This window comes from Protobothrops mucrosquamatus, unplaced genomic scaffold (genome assembly GCF_001527695.2).
Source record: "Protobothrops mucrosquamatus isolate PMUCROS unplaced genomic scaffold, P.Mucros_1.0 scaffold261, whole genome shotgun sequence".
NCBI classification, from domain to species: Eukaryota; Metazoa; Chordata; class Lepidosauria; order Squamata; family Viperidae; genus Protobothrops; species Protobothrops mucrosquamatus.
In genome coordinates this window covers 180,240-199,285 of record NW_015386608.1, presented here as the reverse complement: position 1 = coordinate 199,285, position 19,046 = coordinate 180,240, and the positions used below count along the sequence as shown (strand labels likewise).

The 19,046-nt window shown below is 35.8% G+C and overlaps 1 protein-coding gene across 1 annotated transcript in view; it reads left to right on the top strand.

The window, feature by feature from the left end:
* The window catches only part of KNL1 (kinetochore scaffold 1), a 32,447-nt gene extending 13,401 nt beyond the window's left edge, over positions 1-19,046 (top strand). The window contains exons 9-24 of the mRNA XM_029283881.1: positions 2,818-2,965; positions 4,864-4,931; positions 5,213-5,311; positions 5,670-5,785; positions 6,631-6,721; positions 8,265-8,381; positions 9,933-10,020; positions 11,735-11,818; positions 13,369-13,408; positions 13,500-13,601; positions 14,539-14,639; positions 15,048-15,116; positions 15,559-15,668; positions 16,520-16,638; positions 17,918-18,040; positions 18,156-19,046. Of these exons, the coding sequence (XP_029139714.1) occupies positions 2,818-2,965; positions 4,864-4,931; positions 5,213-5,311; positions 5,670-5,785; positions 6,631-6,721; positions 8,265-8,381; positions 9,933-10,020; positions 11,735-11,818; positions 13,369-13,408; positions 13,500-13,601; positions 14,539-14,639; positions 15,048-15,116; positions 15,559-15,668; positions 16,520-16,638; positions 17,918-18,040; positions 18,156-18,294 (1,614 nt within the window). The 3' untranslated portion in view covers positions 18,295-19,046. The remainder of the gene's footprint in view (positions 1-2,817; positions 2,966-4,863; positions 4,932-5,212; positions 5,312-5,669; positions 5,786-6,630; positions 6,722-8,264; positions 8,382-9,932; positions 10,021-11,734; positions 11,819-13,368; positions 13,409-13,499; positions 13,602-14,538; positions 14,640-15,047; positions 15,117-15,558; positions 15,669-16,519; positions 16,639-17,917; positions 18,041-18,155) is intronic.

Here is a 19,046-nt window from a genome sequence, read left to right as displayed (position 1 = left end):
TTTTAATAAAGCTATTTAAATAAAGCATTTTCTAAAGGAAGCAACCTATGAGTACTCAAGTTAAGTGTAGGTTTTATAGGTAAGAAAGACTACATGGCTAGGAGTGGGTGGCCCTGTATTTTGCTGGTTTTCTTCCTACACGGCTGATTCCAGGCAACTTTGATTGGGATCAGCTCTGCTCTGCAGGGCCTTGTACTCTCTCCACTCCTGTTTGACATCTTACAGGAAACTTCAGGGTGAGATCATCTGTCATCATGGGGCAAGCAAAGAAAATCTTTCCAAGCATTTTGCTACCTATCTAACCCCTCTTTAGGATCCAGCTCCTGCCGGGGCCATTTGCTACATGTTTCTGCTTCAGCCACTTTCATTTTCCAGCTTTTTCTTCAGATCCCTGAACGCTGCAGAAAGATTTTCTTTGCTTGCTTGCCTGCTTTCCTGGAGTCAGATTTGTTTTTCACCCTCTTTCCAGACATGCAATAATTTAGCAAATGAGGTTTTTTAAAAGGGGTAGAGATTGAAGGGCAGAAGCAGAGAGTTTTGTTTTAGCACCTAATGGGGGGGGAGAAAGATCAACAAGTCTGTCCCTCCCAGCTTTTTTTTTATTTATTGAAAAAAAATGGGGCTTTCTTGGGGAGAGATGCGGTTAAAGCAAGGGAAAGGTTTTGAGAAACTTGTCCAGAAGCTGCTGCCTTTGCAGCTTTCCCAAAATGTAGCAAGAGCCAGGAGAGAGTTTGTATCTACCGATGGCCAGCCAATCAGAAAAGAAAGCTCTGAAAAGCTAGGGAACTGGTCCTTGTTTTGCCCCTGAAAGGCAGGGGCACCTCTGCAGAAAAAAAGGGCAGCAGCAGAATCAGGAAAGGCAGGAGAGCTAAATGTTTTCCTTCCCTATTGTTTCTTGCTAGCTCCTAGGTTAGTGATGGCAAACCTTTTAGAGACCGAGTGCCCCAAAACCACCCTGCCCCCCCCAGGTCCCCGCTCCATCCCTGCCCCCGCCCCACCCGCCAGCAGGGCCACCCACTGCCTCCACAGCCCACTGCAGATTGCCCAGGCGGCCCTGCAGCACCATGGCAGCCACACCCAGCATCATCTGCGCATGACGGGGCATGAGGGCGGAGTCTTGTCCCTGCTGCCCGACTGCCATGTTCTTGGCTGTGCTGCTCCGTGCAGGCCGTGCCTGGGGGTGACTCTCCTCAGGGGGGGCTGCTGGTGAGGGGGGGCGCAGGGGGAGGCAGGGCTGGGGCGATGGAGCGCATGCCCACAGAGGGCTCCAAGTGCCGCCTCTGGCACACGTGCCATAGGTTCGCCACCACTGTCCTAGGCCACATTCCTCCTCCTCTTCTAGAAGCAACCATCAGTTTGAAGGGTCCATAAGTCATTATGATTACTCTGAAAATGGCACTTGTTTCCAGGCCGCAGCCCTGTGGTGTAGGAGAGCATCTTGCTTTCATTCCCATTGCAACTATGCTTCCAGAAGGAGGTCTGTGTTAAAAGATAATGATCAGTAACTGAGGTGAGGGAGGAGCATGTGAAACCCTAAGGGCAGTGGTGGGATTCAACTGCTTCGCAACGGTTCGGCAGAACCGGCAGCTAATTTTTTGTTGATTTTGGCGAATCGACTGAAGCCCTTGCCCTTTTTCGCAAAGCCCAGAAAGGACGGCTGGAAGTGCATGGATGCCACTTCTGCAAGTCCATTCTGAGCCTCAGAAGCCCAGGCCCAGAACGGACTTTCAGAAGCGGCGTCAGATAGTATGATATATTTAAAATAATCCATTTCTACATTAGATTTCTATAAATCCTAATCCTGTTTTCAAACTTTGTTAATTTAGTTACCATAGTCCAATTTAATCTTAAATAAGCATATTATCACTTTGGGTACCCCTTCCAAATGTATTCTAGTTCTTAATCTCATGAGTCATTAATTTTATCTTCTTCCACTACAAAATAGTTATCCTAATTAAAATAAAATATTACTCTACCCTATACATATACAATCCATCATTCAATCTATCTCTATAGGAAACAAAATAATACAAAACATTAAATCATTTCAGTCCGTTAGGAAGAATTCAAATCTCATCCAGATAGATATCATGTCTAAAAACACGCTTATATATCATACTATTTGAGGGAAATAGGGAATATTTAATGTATTTACTTGAGTTATTCATATATGATTTCGTTTTTGGATGTTTGACTATCCCATCACCACGGTGTGTCTCGAGCACTTTTGTTGTAAAAGTTAAAAAACCAATAAAATTTGTTATATATATATAAAAAAAAAGCGGCGTCCATGCAGAGAATCGGTTGTTCAGTTATTTGAATCCCACCACTGCCTAAGAGGTAGAGCACTGAGTATCTCAGAGGGTGGCGAAGGCCCAAGGCACTAGGCCTCCCAGCATCTCCTCCACCTCTGAGGCACCCCTTGCTCCACTTAGCAACCCACACATTCATTTAACAATTGCACTGGGAAGAGCAGGGACGGCTGATCATAACTTGAGTTAACGTGTATCCCAACTGTAATAGGCAGGTTCCATTATGGTTTTAACTCGAGGACTACCAGTATATCACTTCAATTGATATGCAGTATATTTTAAAACTCCATTATAATGTAATGAACAGGCAGTTTATTTTCCTCTAGTGAGAAAAATAACATAGGAAACCTAACTAATCCCTGTATTTCAAACAACTGTATACATAATGTATTTCCACGGCAAGGGTATTGCTTTATATGATGATATATAGCAAAAAATCCAACCTTTAAAGTATTTGTAATATTGTGATTTGATACTTTATGAATAATAACTATTTTAATTTTAGACCCTTCATAGCACAGTGGTGCCTCATAACAACACAGAAACTGATGAAAATAAGTATGTTTCAGAAGTGATGGCCACAAAACTGGAAAAGAGACAAAGCAGCAAGAACAACCTTTTTGATTCATTTAAGGCTGATACAGATTGCAATGGTAAGATTTCTTTCTAACCAAACTAATGACTTGGATAACAGACTGAAATACTGTAGAGCCATTTTGCAGTATTGTATATGCCATGGAAGTTTCTCATTCAGATGGCAGAAGGTATTTGGGCTTATTTCAGAGGCAGCTTATCTACTAGATCAGGGCTTTTCAACCAGTGGTACGGGTACCACCTGTGGTACATTGGCACCTGACAGGTGGTACGTGAGCACCCTAGAAAAATGATAGCGGGGGAAGGGAATGAGCTGAACCCGTGGCAGCACCACACAAGCCTGAGCGAGAGATGGCTGGAGCTGCAGGGCTGTCAGGGCTCAGTGGAAGTGCCAGGATCAGAGCCAGGCTCCAGCTGGACCTCATTGCTGATCCTGGTGCTTCTGCTGAGCCCTGAAGAAGCGCCAATCAGCTGGAATGTTGCAGCATCTTCAGGGTCTTGTGATTTACGTTCAGATGCTTGGCAACTGATTCATATTTATGACGGTCACAGTGTCCCAGGGTCATGTGAAGTGACCAAAACCTGCTGCAACCACCCAGCAGACAGGGGGAATAAAAACCAAACACCCCCTCACCCCACTCCCACTGCCAATTCTCAACAGAAATGCTCACAACAATGAAAACCTCGGACAGGAGGAAGAGTGCCGCCAGGCGGGCCGGCAGGTGTCTTGCTCGGCTGTGGCTTGGGGGACACTTTTTTCAGTGCTATTGTAACTTCGAACAGTCACTAAGCAAACTGTTGTAAGTCGAGGACTACCTGTACTTTATCACCTTTTCCCTTTTTTTTTTTTTTTGGTCATCAAGTTTTTGACACCTTGCTAGGCGACTGGTGGTACTCGGATATTGCCATATCCTAAAAGTGGTACAATGGGTGAAAAGGTTGAAAAGCCCTGTACTAGATAGACAATTCCGCTATATGTGAAATTTTGCTGCAAAGTAGCTACTGTGATCCTGCTCGTTCATAAAATTACTGCTGTACTTGTCATGCCAGTTTCAGAACATTGATTGCCATATAAGATACTCCATACCCTCCAAATAGATACAGTTCCAAATAAAGCACTGCAGGTAATAAACTGTATTTTTTTTTAATTGAAGCCTAGCAGGGGAACAAGGAAAGTGTTTGTGGCACATCATTTTTCAAGGGATCTTATTGGAGATACCAATAGTGAGGATGGACACAGACAGTCAAAAAGTAGAGGAAGAGAATGCATTATTAACTTTTTAAAAATTGCCTTACCCTTGAACCCAAACCACATTCTCTCTAGCAAGTCTATATCTTTTCTATTAATCCATATCATATTTTTGATAATATAGTATTAGTCCCTCTGATTCCATGAATCTGGGTGGGCAAACTGATTATTGTGTTTTCTTAAGTGGGTGGGACTGAATTATTCAGACCGAGTTTTGAAGAATTTGAGAAGAGAACTGAAAAGGCTTAAGGGTTAATTTTATTCTTAAAACCGGGAAGATTGGTTGGGTCTGCCTCTTCTGGGGCTGTCATGACATCACTGGCCATGCCCACTGTGGCCTCTGGGCAGGATACAGAAAAGAATGCAGACTGGTGATAAAAAAAAAAGTTTACTATCACTGCCATAAGTTGGCAGTTGTGTTTTTTAGAAACACAGGGTGAGAAGCTAGATTACTTTAAATTTAAATACTTCTGTAGAATTATTTCTTCACCCTCACTATATTATTTATATCATGTCCTACAAATAAGGTGTTTCTTCTCATTCATCTCAAAGATTATTAGAATATTAAATGAGGAAAAAATCAAAACTTTATGCCAAATAAAGTAAAAATAAAAATGATTTAGGCTGTAAATCAATGTTGATTGTTACTGATATAACTTTATGTGGGATATTTTTCTCACTTCTCTCACCTATTTTTTTTTCTTCCAGTTCAAAAGAACAGTGAACTGGAGACTCAGCTTCTCATGGACAGTATTTGTGAACAAAATTTGCAAGAGGTATATATTAAATTATACCTTTTTCTTTCAAAACATATAATGATATATAATGAATGTTCTTGTAATCTAGCAGATTTTTTATAATGTTTTATTAACTAGATTTTATTTCTGCTGTTTTGCTGAAATTGTGTCTGTTGATTCATTATCTTAGATAATGCTTTAATATACTAAATTTATTTTTATTCTTAAATTTTGATTATAACTTAATGAGTATATTAAAAAATATAATAAAATTCTTGTGACTCCCAACTAACGTTTATGCTTAAATGTTTCCATTTTAGAAATTGCTGGAAGGTACCATCACAGTTCGTGAATTTTTCACACTTCTCCAAGTCCATGTTTTAATACAGATGCCTCGCCAAAGTCAACTTCCGCTCAAGGTGTGTATGTGTAAAAGGTCCTAGCCACTATGTTGTGATATGAATAGGTATTTGGTTTTAATTATTGAAACAAGCCTAGTGCTTTATGTTAGATTATCTAAGATTCATCAGTATCCCTATTGGACTTTATAGGTCTCATTCAGCCATTATAAACATCTTTTTTAACATTCAGTTCAGCCAAAGTTTAATTTAGTTTTATGCAAATTTGGCCTCTTTGGAATTGCTGTACTAAGAAAGAAGCAATTAGTATTGCTTCCAGTTCAATTTTGCGCATATTTGTTTTCTCAATTCTAAACAGAAAAATTCTAATTCTAATTAGATTCCTTCTTAAGGAATACATGTTTTTCCCCCTCTATAGCACACAGTCAACACATCATCTATCCCAGAAGATGAGATTCTCAGCCACTTCATCTATCATCCGAAATTACAGGTTTATAAGGAAGATTGTCAAACTCTTCACAAGATAATAGAAGAGTAAGATACTTCCAATTTTTTTCAGACCTTATTTGTATTAACATTTACTTGAAACTTGATATGAATTGCAACATTACTGATATCAGTTGACCACTTTAATGCGTGCATTGTAATTCTTTCAGAAATTCTTAAAAAACTTCTTTAAAAGATTACAAAGTAAAGCTGTGCATAAAATGGAAACTGTGTTGTTCTGGACACAAATAAAGTTCTACTTCTATTCATTTTGGATTGACCATCTGTGGGATGCAGGCAGCATGTGAAACCATGCCCCCTCCGGTCCACAGAACAACCTCTCTCTGGTGCCCAAAAGGTTGGGGGCGATTGCACTATGGCATTAGACAAAATCCCTGAGAAAAATCAAACAATTATAATGCAGATACCAGACATTTAAAAAAAAATCACAAACATGCTGTCCCCTAAAACCCTGCTGTATAGAAGATATCCAGTAAAGAGGGATTTATAGAAATCCTCAAGATTAGAGTTGACTACAAGAGTAATGTAATATGTCTATTAATGTTCATCCTGGTTCTGTGAATAGTTCTACAGTTTTTTTGCATTTAGACATGCAGTTAAAGCAGAAGTGAGTGAAAATAGAGGTAATTATCATTAAACATTATGAGTGCAAGCCAGCAGATCCGTGTGACACAAAGTTGAGAGATCCAAATAAACTATAAACTATAGATTAAATAGGCTATTAGTTAATAGATATTCCCAAAGTTGAACACCGTCACAGGAAAAGCTGGTACAGCCACCCTTTGTTTTACTGGATCCCAGCCAAGGTATTTCTGCTTTCTATCAGCAGACTAGTACAGACATTTGTTGTTTGTTTTTGTTTGTTTTTTCAGATTAAAACTTCATGCAGCTGACCAAGATAAACTTCTGATGAATATGAATAAAAGTTTTTGGGAAGTAATGAAAACTTGTTCAAATGAAGAGGTATAGACAACTGACTTGTTATGCTTAATTGTAACTACTGAGAAATGTCAATAAGTTATCTTAATTTATGAATATTTGGCTGTTTTTCTGTGGCATTTTGTATGGTAATTGCTTATATATGCTCACTTAAAGAAATATTCTATATAAATGAAAAAGTGTATAAATGAAAGTATAAAAAAATATAATGTACAGATAGTTACTATATGCTCAATCTTAATAGATAATGGACTATTATTTTAGATTGAATAACTTTAAATAAAAAGTTAAAATATGTCAAGACATTTTATTTTCAGTAAGCTTGTTAGAGCATTAAAAAGATGAGGCTCTTTCTCTCTTTGGGAGTATAAATTTTAAATAATTAAAATAGATGAATAAGTAAAATTAATAAAGGGGGAGCTTTGATAATAGAAGGGGAACATCTGGGAAAGAGCCAGGTGAAGAATAATGTGAATTTAGTGACTGAATCAATATAAGAAACATTACAAAGTAACCTATTTAACTGGGGAAATGTGCATTCATTCTTGCAATTAATCTAGAACTGTAGCATGTAAGACCTGATTTTGTATATTTGTGATATGTTTAAATACAACAAAAATATGTTATGACATGAAGATTAAATTAAACCTCTATACTTATTCATTACTGAAAGCCTTTGAAAGAATCTATTCCCAAAAGGTACTATTCTCAAACCTCTTTTTAGGAGGAATGGTATTACAATGCTCTGTAAATACAAAAATTAATCCCTTTTTCAAAGATATTAGACATTTTACAGGTATTCCTCGATTTATGACCACAATTGAGCCCAAAATTTATGTTGCTAAATGAAACATTTATTAAGTGAGTTTTGCCCCATTTTACGACTTTTCTTGCTACAGTTGTTAAGTGAATCACTGCAGTTCTTAAGTTAGGCCCACAGTTGTTAAGTGAATCTGACTTCCCCATTGGCTTTATTTGTCAGAAGGTTGCAAAGGGGGATCACATGACCCTGGGACACTGCAACTGTCATAAATATGAACCAGTTGTCAACTTTCTGAATTCTGATCACATGACTAAAGGGATGCTGCAATGGTTGTAAATGTGAAAAATGATCATAAGTTACTTTTTTGAGTGCTGTTGTAACTTTGAAGGTCACTAAATGAACCGTTGTAAGTCGAGGACTACTTGTACTTTCATTGTTCAACAGATGTAAATTTGGATGCTCTTAATAGGTCTTGTAGAAGCAGATGTTTTTACTAATTTCACAAAGATCTTCCAGAAAAACACTACTAAGGAGGTTTGTTAAATAGGATAGGGATGTTGAAGTGAGGGTGGAGGTATCCTTAGAAATTGAACAGAGGCTTGTGATGGACCTCTTCTTTCTGTCTACATGATAAAGTTAATTCAGCAGATTCTACCAGTTCATTGTGAATTCAAAGGAAGTGTTTTGGAAAGAGTTTCTGATAGTTGTTTGGTGTGGCCAAAATTTGAATTCAATCCATTGTGACTGTAGCATGCTGCGAGTGAATTATCAGCTAAACTAAAGAAAATTTTAATTTCATTGCAGCTGAGAGGTTTTGGTGCTGAGCTGAACAAAATGAAATCCTGTTTCACCAAGAAAAGTAAAGTTCTTGCTCACAAAGGAAAAGCAAAATTATATGTGAACTTGGTACACCATGCAAAGGTAAATTATTTATGGTAACCAATGAGATGTAACTGTTGACAATTTTAATTATTAAAAATTCTATTTTTGTAACCTGCCCTCCTTATTAGCTGTCTTTTTTCCTTTACAATGCAATTTTATAAGGTAGTCTGAAATGTAGTAGCTTGTTCCTAGAAAAACAAGCCAAGTACATTGTGGCCTAACTTTCTGTATAATCCGAGCTGCTGACTATTCCAAAATGAAATTTATATCTGAACAGGGATTTGAATTCAAATTACCTTGTTCCAAATAAAATGTAACTTGAGTAAATTCTGAACTTGCAAATAATGTCATATAGCTCAATACTCTCTAATTGGAGTTACTACTCTTTTTTTTTAGTTTTATTCATTGATAACATGAAATGTGAAAATACAAAAGCAAATAGTAGGGGACAACAGTAGAAAAAGGGAAAACAAAAAAGGTGTGAAGAAAAGGAGGGGAAGAAACAAAAGGCATTGACTTCCAACTCTCTCTGTTGCAGTAAAATCAGACATTAAAATCAAATCTCAACTTTTTACATTTCCATAGTGGTATGCACTAGCCATTTCTGTATCGGCAAATCAGTCTAAAACCCACAATCGTGATATCATTTTTTTCCACTTCAAGCACAAAGTCCAGAAGTGGTTTCCAAGTAGAAACAAAAGTACTTATGTTCTTTTCTTTTATCGGCACAGTCAATTTGGCCATCTCTGCTAATTCCACCATCTTTTGTAACCATGGTGGGAATCGAGGCATCCTTCCACTTTTGTGCATAGAGCAATCTTGCTGCCATTACCATATATAAAATCAGAGTTCCAATTTTTTTTCCAGTTCTCTTTCCATTAGACCCAAAAGGAAAGTTTCTGGTTTAATCTTTATGTTCACTTTAAGAATTTTCTCCATTAATATATGAATCCTCCTCCAATATTTCGTTGCCTTATCACATGTCCACCATAAATGATAAAAAAAGTCCCTTCTTTACTACTTTTTAAAATATCTTTTAAAAAATATCTTTAACAAACAATAAAATAGAAATTCACAATTCATGTAGCTGAATTGCAGGATACAATTTCCATCTAAATTTAAACTTGCAATGATATAGTGTGGATGGCCTACTACAATACTAACATTGTTACTAGCATTGTTCATTGTTAGCCTTTCTCTCCCCATAATAGTACAAAACCCATTTTAATCTCCTCCTATAAATAATATAACAAAAAGTGTAGCAAATCCTTTGTTTTCTTAATTTTTATTATGTCAGTAAGAAGCATATTCCATGATGGACATTACCATTTTTATTTGGCATATGATGAATAGACTGAAGACCCTAATTATGCAGCCATTAAATACAGTATGTTTGTCAGATCTGTCCTTTGGTTGATACATCACCCAATACTTTATGTAATATTTGAATATAATTACATTTTTTTTATTTTGACATTAGCAACCAAACTTTATTAGATGGCAGTAGTCAGTATTAACTTTAGATTTACTATAATATAAATATTACATTACAAATAAAAAGTATGCTCTAAATATTCTTTATCATATAAGCTGCAATATGAAAAACTACAATCAAGATTAGCTAAAATGGATGAACTTCTGAAAGAAATGGATAGCTGTCTTTTTGCTCTGGAGAAAGGTACAACTTTAAAATTTTTTAGTCAATTCAGTTTTCTTGAGTTAGTATAAGTTGCTGTCCACTCCTCCTCCACACCCTCAGGCACCTCCTCAAGCGGTTCTATCCAATTATGAAGATGTTTTTCTTGAGATTTCCATTTTTTAAATCTTTCTGTTTGAGGTGCAGTAACAATTTCCTCGATGCAGTCTAAAAATCTCCTTGATTTCAATCTTTTTATAGGGGGTATTTGCCCAAATAATGGGTGTGCCAGATCACATAACACCTTTCCATATTCCAGGTCTTGTGCCACACTCCTGATATCTGGTGGGGCTGTTCCCTCCAACATCCAGTAATGATGCAATATATAGTGCTAGGCGCCCGATCTAGCTGTACAGAGTGCACAGACATAGCCTCCGACAGGGCAAGCATATTCTCTTGCCGAACAACATAATGCAAGGGCAGCCATTTGCAGAATAGTAGAATGGGCACCCCAAGTGGTTCCAGCCAACTTTCTAAGGAGATTATTGAGAGTGCCGATCTTTTGCTTTAAATTGCAACAATGTCTTTTAAAGGTTAGTGTTTGATCCAGTATAACACCAAGATATCATAGCGTCTCACAATCTACCAGACTCACTCCATCCCAAATAATATTAAGCCTACATTTGGCCGGCTTGTTTTTAATGGATTAGTTTTTGATGGATTAGGTTTTAGTCCATTCACATTATAATATTCCAACATATTCTTAAGAACCGGAGTGTGCTTCTCTTTCACTTCCTCTAAGTTGGTTCCATAAGTCATCAGCGTAGATGAAAGAGGATGTATCAGGGCCAAGAGATTGATCATTTGTTTATATATTAAACAACAGAGGGGCAAGAATACTCCCCTGTGTGATATCATGTCACTGGTCTCTCCAACGACTCCTTTTTTCCCTGGAAGTTAACAAAAAATCATTGGTTTTCAAGTATTGCCTCAGTGCATTTAGTCAAAGCAAGTTCACGTGTGATGTATAATTTCAGGAGAAGCTTCCTGTGATTAACTGTGTCATAAGCCTCAGATAAATCCACGAAAGCAGCTACTGTCATTAGACTTGATTGAAAGCCGTCCTCTATATACTGGACAAGTTTAAGTATCTGACCTGTGCAGGACTTCCCTGGCCAGAAACCAGCTTGTTGGGAAATAAATGCTGGTTTGATAACAGGAAACATTCTGCTTAACAGAACTTTCTCCCAAAGTTTAAAGAGATGGCAAAGGAGAGAAATTGGATGAAAGTTCTTAGTCTCATTCGGGTTTTTCCCAAGTTTTAAAAGTGTGATAACCCAGGCTTTCTCCCAATCTTCGGAATACACTTTGAGGCCACACACGCATTAAAAAGTGATAGAAACCATTGCTTACTAAACTTAGTTTCTGTGTTGCAGTGATGTAAGTGTTCATCAGTCCTCCCGAAACCAATGCAATATGATCACTATTTGGAAGTTTTGCTTTTTTTTAATTGGAACTATATCAAACTGTAGACACAATATAGTAAAAATAAAAGCTGTATCTATAATTTATACTTACCAGAAGCGTTTTAGCATTTCTGTTTTCTCTTTAAATAAAACTACTACGGTAAATTTCTGGGATATAAACTTTCAAATTAGAAGCATACGCCTTTAAAATGCATTTTCTACTAAATTGTTTGATAATATATGTTATAGCTTTGGATACGTGACCTTGTTGAATATTACCTGATTTTTAGAAACTGCTACTCTGGATGATTCTGAGTTGGATGCTAATTATGCCACGGAGGAACATGAGACCAAACTGAAACATATTGAGAGCGGTAAGTAAGCTTTTTTTAGTTAAATGAGATAAAAGATTTGGAATTAATTTTCATTAGATGAGGGCGACATTTATAATAGTGTTCTTTTACAAAAACATTTCAGGCGACAAGAACATTGGACTCCATTACTTAGAGCCCTTAAAAATAAAAAGTTATTTTAATAGTATTCCTCCTGTGTAATTATATGGCTATTATGATTTTTTTTAACATAGAAATATTTTAGATAGTATTATCGTTTTTGATTATTTTTGTTGTTTTAATCTAGTCTATATATGGGTAGGAGTGTAAACCATTCAGAATCTCTTGATTATTGGAACCATATAAACCTGACAAAACAAATTGTGATTACGGTACATTCCTACATAGAGATTATGTAGGGAATATTTGAAGTACCTGAAATCTACTGATACCTGTTTGCCAGCAGAGTATGCATTGTTAGCTAGAATTTACCTTTCTTACTGCCTTTTATATACCCCAGAGGTATGCTTTGGATAGTTAGATCATGTCATATTCAATATTGCTCATGCTCTGAAAACCTGTGGTTGACTTTTCCTCCTAATATCTGTATATCTTGGTTATATGCTGTGAACTGAATGCTTCTAGGATCATCAGATTAATGTACTCTTTTTCAGGCCAAAACCTAATGTAGTGTTTTCCTGGCATGACAGAAAGGTGAATGCCAACACCAAAACTAAGCTTAAATGGAATTAAATATAGTTAATATGATCATTTCCAAGTTATTTAAGAATTATCCTCTTCTATTAAATTAAAACTCACAGTTCAACAAGAACTTTTCAATGACCCCGGAGTTTGCATAATGTTTTACACAGAGGCACTGTAGGACTTCTATTCCATGTAGAGTGCATATTTGTGTGTTTGTGTGTGTGTAGGACTCTCACACCTAAATTATTTCCATGTAATCATTTTCATTCAGCTCTAGATCTCTTGTTCTACAATGTTGGTTGCCTTGATCAGTTGAACTAACTTATTTCTGACTTTGCTGCGTTGTATTTAAATATAGCAAAATTAATATTTCCTTTGAAATGTTGCAGCTCTGTTGAGTTTGTGGATGGTCTATTTCCTGTTTACAGGAACTGTCATTTCACACTGTCTTCTAAAGTTCAGTTGTCTTAGCAGATCTTTCAGGATTTGCATATTTCCTCCCCCTGCCCACCCTTTAATAACCACTCAGAATATTTTTTTGCAGATGACCAGATAAACTCATACAATATGAAGTAAGGATAGGCAAGTCATTTTACTTCAGTTATTTCCCTTGGAGTGGGGAAAGAGAAATAACCTTTTTCTTTCCAAGTCCTGAAGCTGCTTAAGATATTCTTAGTATTGTGCAAAATTGGCAGCCATGAACACAATTGCATATTAGCATCATCTGCTTTTGAAGAATTGGAGAGTGGAACGAAAATTACAGCACTGTGGAAGTACCAATAACTTTATCTTGGATGGAAAAATAGAACTGGGTGTGTTTAATTAGAATAAATAGCTATATTTGTATTCTATTGCCAGATTTTAAATGTACTTTTCTTCAATTTTAGAACTAGAAAATTACAAATCCCAAGAAGATAATCTTCAAAGGTAATATTTATCACCAAAATACCCCATATTTGCAACCTATAAAATATATCAGTTTTCAACACTATTTTATTCACATGTTGCATTTTTGCAGAGATCAGTCAGATCTCAAAGATCAAAAACAACAGATAATTTCTGGAATCAACCAGCTTCAAAGAGACATAAGATGTTGTCAAGAACGTACAGAGAAATACAAGTAAGTAAATTAAAGAGGATTTTATAGTAATGCCATTCATCTTCTAATTAGAACTGTCCCCAATGTATGGAAACTGAACTGTGATCACAAGATGGCCTCAACTGACAGAGAATTGTCTAAAATTTAATTTGATTATTTCCTGACTGCTATTTATTCTTATTGAGGGATGACAATATAATTACCCATTTTAAAAAACTATCTGATGTTGATAAAATTGTCTAGGAAAATAAAACTCAAGAGTTTTCCAATAATAGTTGAAAGATCAAGTTCTCTGTTTCAGTATTTGTGTGGGGATGTGTGTACAGGCAACTCTCTGCATGGTTTTGAAGTTAACTGACAGAGTTTATTTTATTTTATTTTATTTTTATTTATTTGTATCCCGCCTTTATTATTTTTACAAATAACAAAAGGCAGCAAACATTCAGCACACCTTCCTCTTCCTATTTTCCCCACAACAACCTGTGAGGTAGGTTGAACTGAGATGCCCAAGGCCACCTAAGTGACTTTTATAACAAAGATGGGCCTTGAACTCATGATCCCTCGTTTTCTAGCCCATGCCTTAACCACTAGACCAGTCTAATTTGATTTAATCTTAAAATTAAAGAGACACTGATATTGCTAGAGGTTCTCTCACAATCTGTGAACGTCTGAGTTTTCTTCTGGAGCTTCTGCACAAGGCTTTGACTAAAGAATTCTGCTTCCTTCCTTCGTCTTCCATTTGGAACCTATTTTTTCTCCCAAAGGAAAAAAGTATTTTAAAGAAAGAAATACAAAACTGATTAGTATTAGTAGCACCAGCAGCCTAGTCTAGAAACACTTCACCACTTTTCAAAAGTGGAAAGAGCACTAATACAAATATTGATCTGTGTGCATATCTTGTCTTTCTAATGTTTTCTCTTTAATTAATCTGTGATTGTGTAATGTTTTCTTCTTGCAGCTTCTCTGAGTGGGTAATAAAGGAATGGAATGATCAGCAGGCAGTATTTACTTTCCTTTATGATTCTGTTGAGTTCACTGTGGGGTTTAAATGTCCCTCAGGTAAGCTGCAAATTAGCAGGAACTCTTACCTGCTTTCTATGGCACTTCTATAAATAATGTTTACAATTATTTGAATTTAACTGTTCATTGTGGCTATTTGGTACCACTATTTTGTGAAATTGCATTTTTTATTGTAATGGAACATTTTGCACTAGAAGGCTAGTTGTAAATACTGAATTTGTATAAGAAGACTGCTTTAAGGTAGAGGCTGATATGATCAGTTGGCTTTCCATACAAATATTCCTCAGTATCAGAAATATGCATAGGAGGCTATTCAGTTTACTCATGGGTGTATAAATCCGATTCACACATCATCCCAAGTCATATTATTTGTACACGTTACTAGAAATGGAGTAACACAAACTTCACTTTGAAGATGTGTTTCACACTGTGTGTGCTTTTTTATAGATGACGCTACTTTCAAAAACAAGTTCTACTGGGAAATTGTTAGTCTGAATTTTGAATCATTATTGGATGGTAAGATTGCAATATTTTATGATCTTAAGGAATTCCCAGCGCTTCATATGAAATATAATGTTGAAATGGAAAGAAATAGGAAATACAGACTGATATCAGGAATCTTTGCTTTCTAATTTTTATTTTTATTTCTTCTGCAGTATATTTTTTGCATTAGGAAAATAATAGTCAAAGATGTGGGGAAATGGAGGATTTTATAAGTACTGATAATGCATAGGTCTTTGTTAAATCTATACAAAGGAGATATGTGCATGGACTGTTAATGTTTAAAACATCTGAAATTATCTGTTATTTTATTCAATTGTTATATGCCAGCAAGAGTCACTTTATGTGAGATGAACAACCATATAAATGTGATTAATAAATAAAATAACACAAAATGATTTAAATATAACTTAATTTTTGATAATTTTTTTTTTACTTTTACTTGGTGTTTTTCCAGAAACAAAAGCAGTGCCTACTGCAAAACTAGTGCATAAGCTAATCTTTCAGTTTATTGATAGTCAAAATTCATGGCAAGAGAAATGCTCAACAGTGTATCAACTTTCTCAGGTAAGGAACTAATTATAAGGACATCTAGAATTTGTACACTAATGTAGAATAAAGCAAACATGACAGTAAAGCTCTTAAAACTGTCCTCAAATTTATTATTTGCTGATTCATTTTCCTGAAGGCTTATGGGTAGAACAAAGAAATTAGAAATTTATAGTGAAGCATATACATTGTTGGAAAAAATATGGATATTACTCTAGTGAGTATAGGTTAGAGTATTATTTTTTGGCTTAGTAGCAGTAACACTTGGCTGATTGATTGCATTTAGTTAAGAAGCTAAGTAATGCATTTTTTCTTATTGTCTGCTTTATTGTTCTACATGCTGCTTTTAGTGTGCTTTTAATATAGAACACAGGTCTCCAATCTTTCCGGCTCTGCGAACCGTCAGTGGTGGTGGTGGCAGTGGGGGAGGGGATGGTTTCATGCACGCATCTGCCGCTTGCATGGCCCAGTTCCCAACGGGCTGTGGACTAGTACTGGGCCACAGACTGGGGGTTGGGAGCTCCTGGTATAGAAAAGCCATACCTTTCTCTACAATACATTGAGCCATATATTACTCATAATGGTTTGGTTCCAGCCACTTATTTTGCCAAGAGACAACTGCTGTCAGTTAGGAGGGAGGCAGCCAATTGTTAATTCCCAATGCCCTGGACCTCTACCACTTTCTTCCATGGATTCCAGATAATGGAGATGTTGGTGGTGAGGATGAGGATGAGGATGATGAGAGGAGACTGGAGACTAGAATCACCAGAATATTTTTAGGAAAAGTTCATTTTTGAACAACCATATTTTCTAGAAAATGTATGTGTGTGTACTAGGATGTCATACTTTTATTTTGATTGTTAAACCAGATATTGCGTGATCTGTCTCTCATGGTGAACCGCTGTCAACTTCTGGGAGAAGAGATAGAGTTTCTGAACAAATGGGGTGGAAAATTTTACTTGCTGAAGACTGAAGTGAATGACACAAAGTAAGTAATTGTTTAATCTACTTTTATTTGTATGCTTGGTGCATACAAATAATTGAAAAAAAATGCCTCCCCAGTTTGTAAATACTGTATATGTTATAGTCCAGCCACATTACTCCATAGTTGTATGCTTAACTGAGAACTCTGAAGTTTTACAATGGTGAATTTTAAAACGAGAGGCAGTTTGGAAGTGGTTAAAGGCCCAGGGCTGGAAACCAAGAGGCTATGAGTTCTAGTTCCTGCCTTAGGCACAAAGTCAGCCAAGTAAAAATCAGTCACTCTTCCTTAGCCTAGTACAAAGGCAATGGCAAATAATTTCTAAAATTACAGCCAAGAAAATTGCATGGTTTGTCCAGGCAATTATCAGGAATCGTAATCCGTTTTGCTGAAGGCAGAAAAAAAAAGTTGAACAATTTTTGGTAAACAGAATTCTAGGAGCGTAATAAGAAACAAAAATGCACAGTTTTCTAATATGATGTAAACTTTACAAAATGCATACAAACACAGTAAATAAAAGAACAGAGAAATATTCAAATAGTGGATTCCAGAACCAGATTAAAATAAATAGTAAACAAAATAAAAGCTAAAAAGAGTTAGAACATAAAATTTGACAGGCAACTTAAAAACAAGCACATCAAACAGGCAGATCTGACAGAGAGGGTTTTTTTAGTAATAAAAAGTTGAAAGATTTTAATACTCACACAATTTATGTACGTGGGCTTATTGTGAGAAAAATATATAAGGGTTTTTGTTAACATTTATGATAATGATAATTTGTATACCACCTCTCATTGAATTATTATGGATATAATGGGATACAACAATAAAAGCACAATTAAAACAATAATATATCAGAGTATCTGCAAGGTATATTTATTAAGGAACTTTATTAAGTTTCTGACTATTTATGGTTCTATAATTTCATACTTCTTTAAAATGTCTCCAGAGATAAAGCAGAAGCAAGTAGTGGCCCTGTACAACAGTCCCAGTTTCTCATGTGGCCTTTTGGGAAAATTAATTGCCATCTCTGGTTTACATGGTGAAGTTACTGAAAATAGGCTGAATTTACTTTTATTTATTAGTTTCCATTTATCAAGTTATTAATTTAGATTCCAGTTCAGATTATCACTACATCATTTGGTTTAGGTGAAAGATAAAAGTTATCCATGTTCACAATTTTTCATTGCAAATCCGATTGTTTCTCCCAATTATTTCACATGGGTTTGTTTGGATAGTAACATACATAACTATTAACTTTATGTATCTGTTTTTTTGTATATAGTATACGCCTTTTGTTCTCCAGTTCTATGCCTCTTGCAAAGTTTGAAGTCAAATTCTCTTTATCTGCCAATTATCCAACATCTCCATTAGCTTTCACTATCCAAAAATGCACAGGCAATCTTGGGTGAGTAAAACAAAGATGAATGTCTCTGGGTAATGATGCATGCTTCATTTCTGTGAAAAAGTTTAACAGAAATGTTTTCTTAATCAGTTTATATATATGCATTTTCTGTTCTCAGACATGAGGAAATTTCTATGGTTTTGTCCAGCGTTCCAGTGGGAGCCAACTATTTGAAGAGAATGGTCAATCACATTAGTTGTAATCTACTCCAATATCCTTCAGCAATTCCGAAAAATAAAAGAGCAACTGTGCAATAGTTTGTTCTCCTAGAACACTTGGAAAAAAATCAACTATCACGCACGTAGTACCAGAATGATTACATCTTTGTTTAAACTATAAAAAAGCAGAAATAGTTTGCCTTTCTTCTGTAGTGCAAAACTGTAATGTGGTTCCTCTTATTTTTTTTTTAATTTCTTTTCGATATTTTTCAGTAGTGCTTTGCCCTGCCTTTTATTTCTGAGAGACTATTTTATAATAGAATAAAATATATTGTAGTTGATGTAATTTTGAAACATATACTGCAGTGAAGGGATGCTAAGATAAGAGGAGCTTTTGAGTCCTATCTATAAAGCACTTAAGTAATTGAATGTTGGATATAGAATACTGGATCAGTCTCCTAATCTTTTAAAAATGATCATAGGATGTAGTAAAATGTTATTCCATTATACTGACTGAGGAAAGTCTTCAGTTTCAATGAATACAGCAGACATCATTATTAGCATGCTTTTTTGTGCAGGCTCATCTTGTATCTGTAATGTTGACATTCTTACAACAAAACTTATAGGATTTGTTCCCTTGTCTAATATTTTGTTGGTGGACAAATTATGTTTATATGTAAAATATTGCATATTTAAATGCTTTTTGATGTTTGAGTGTTTTTTAACTTTAGTATTTTGTCAAAAAGGAAAATGTAATAAAGTTTACAAGAATACTTTTACCATCTTGGTAGTGATTTAGAAATGAAAAAAAAACACTGCCAACACTTATATTCAACATTATCTCACTATGT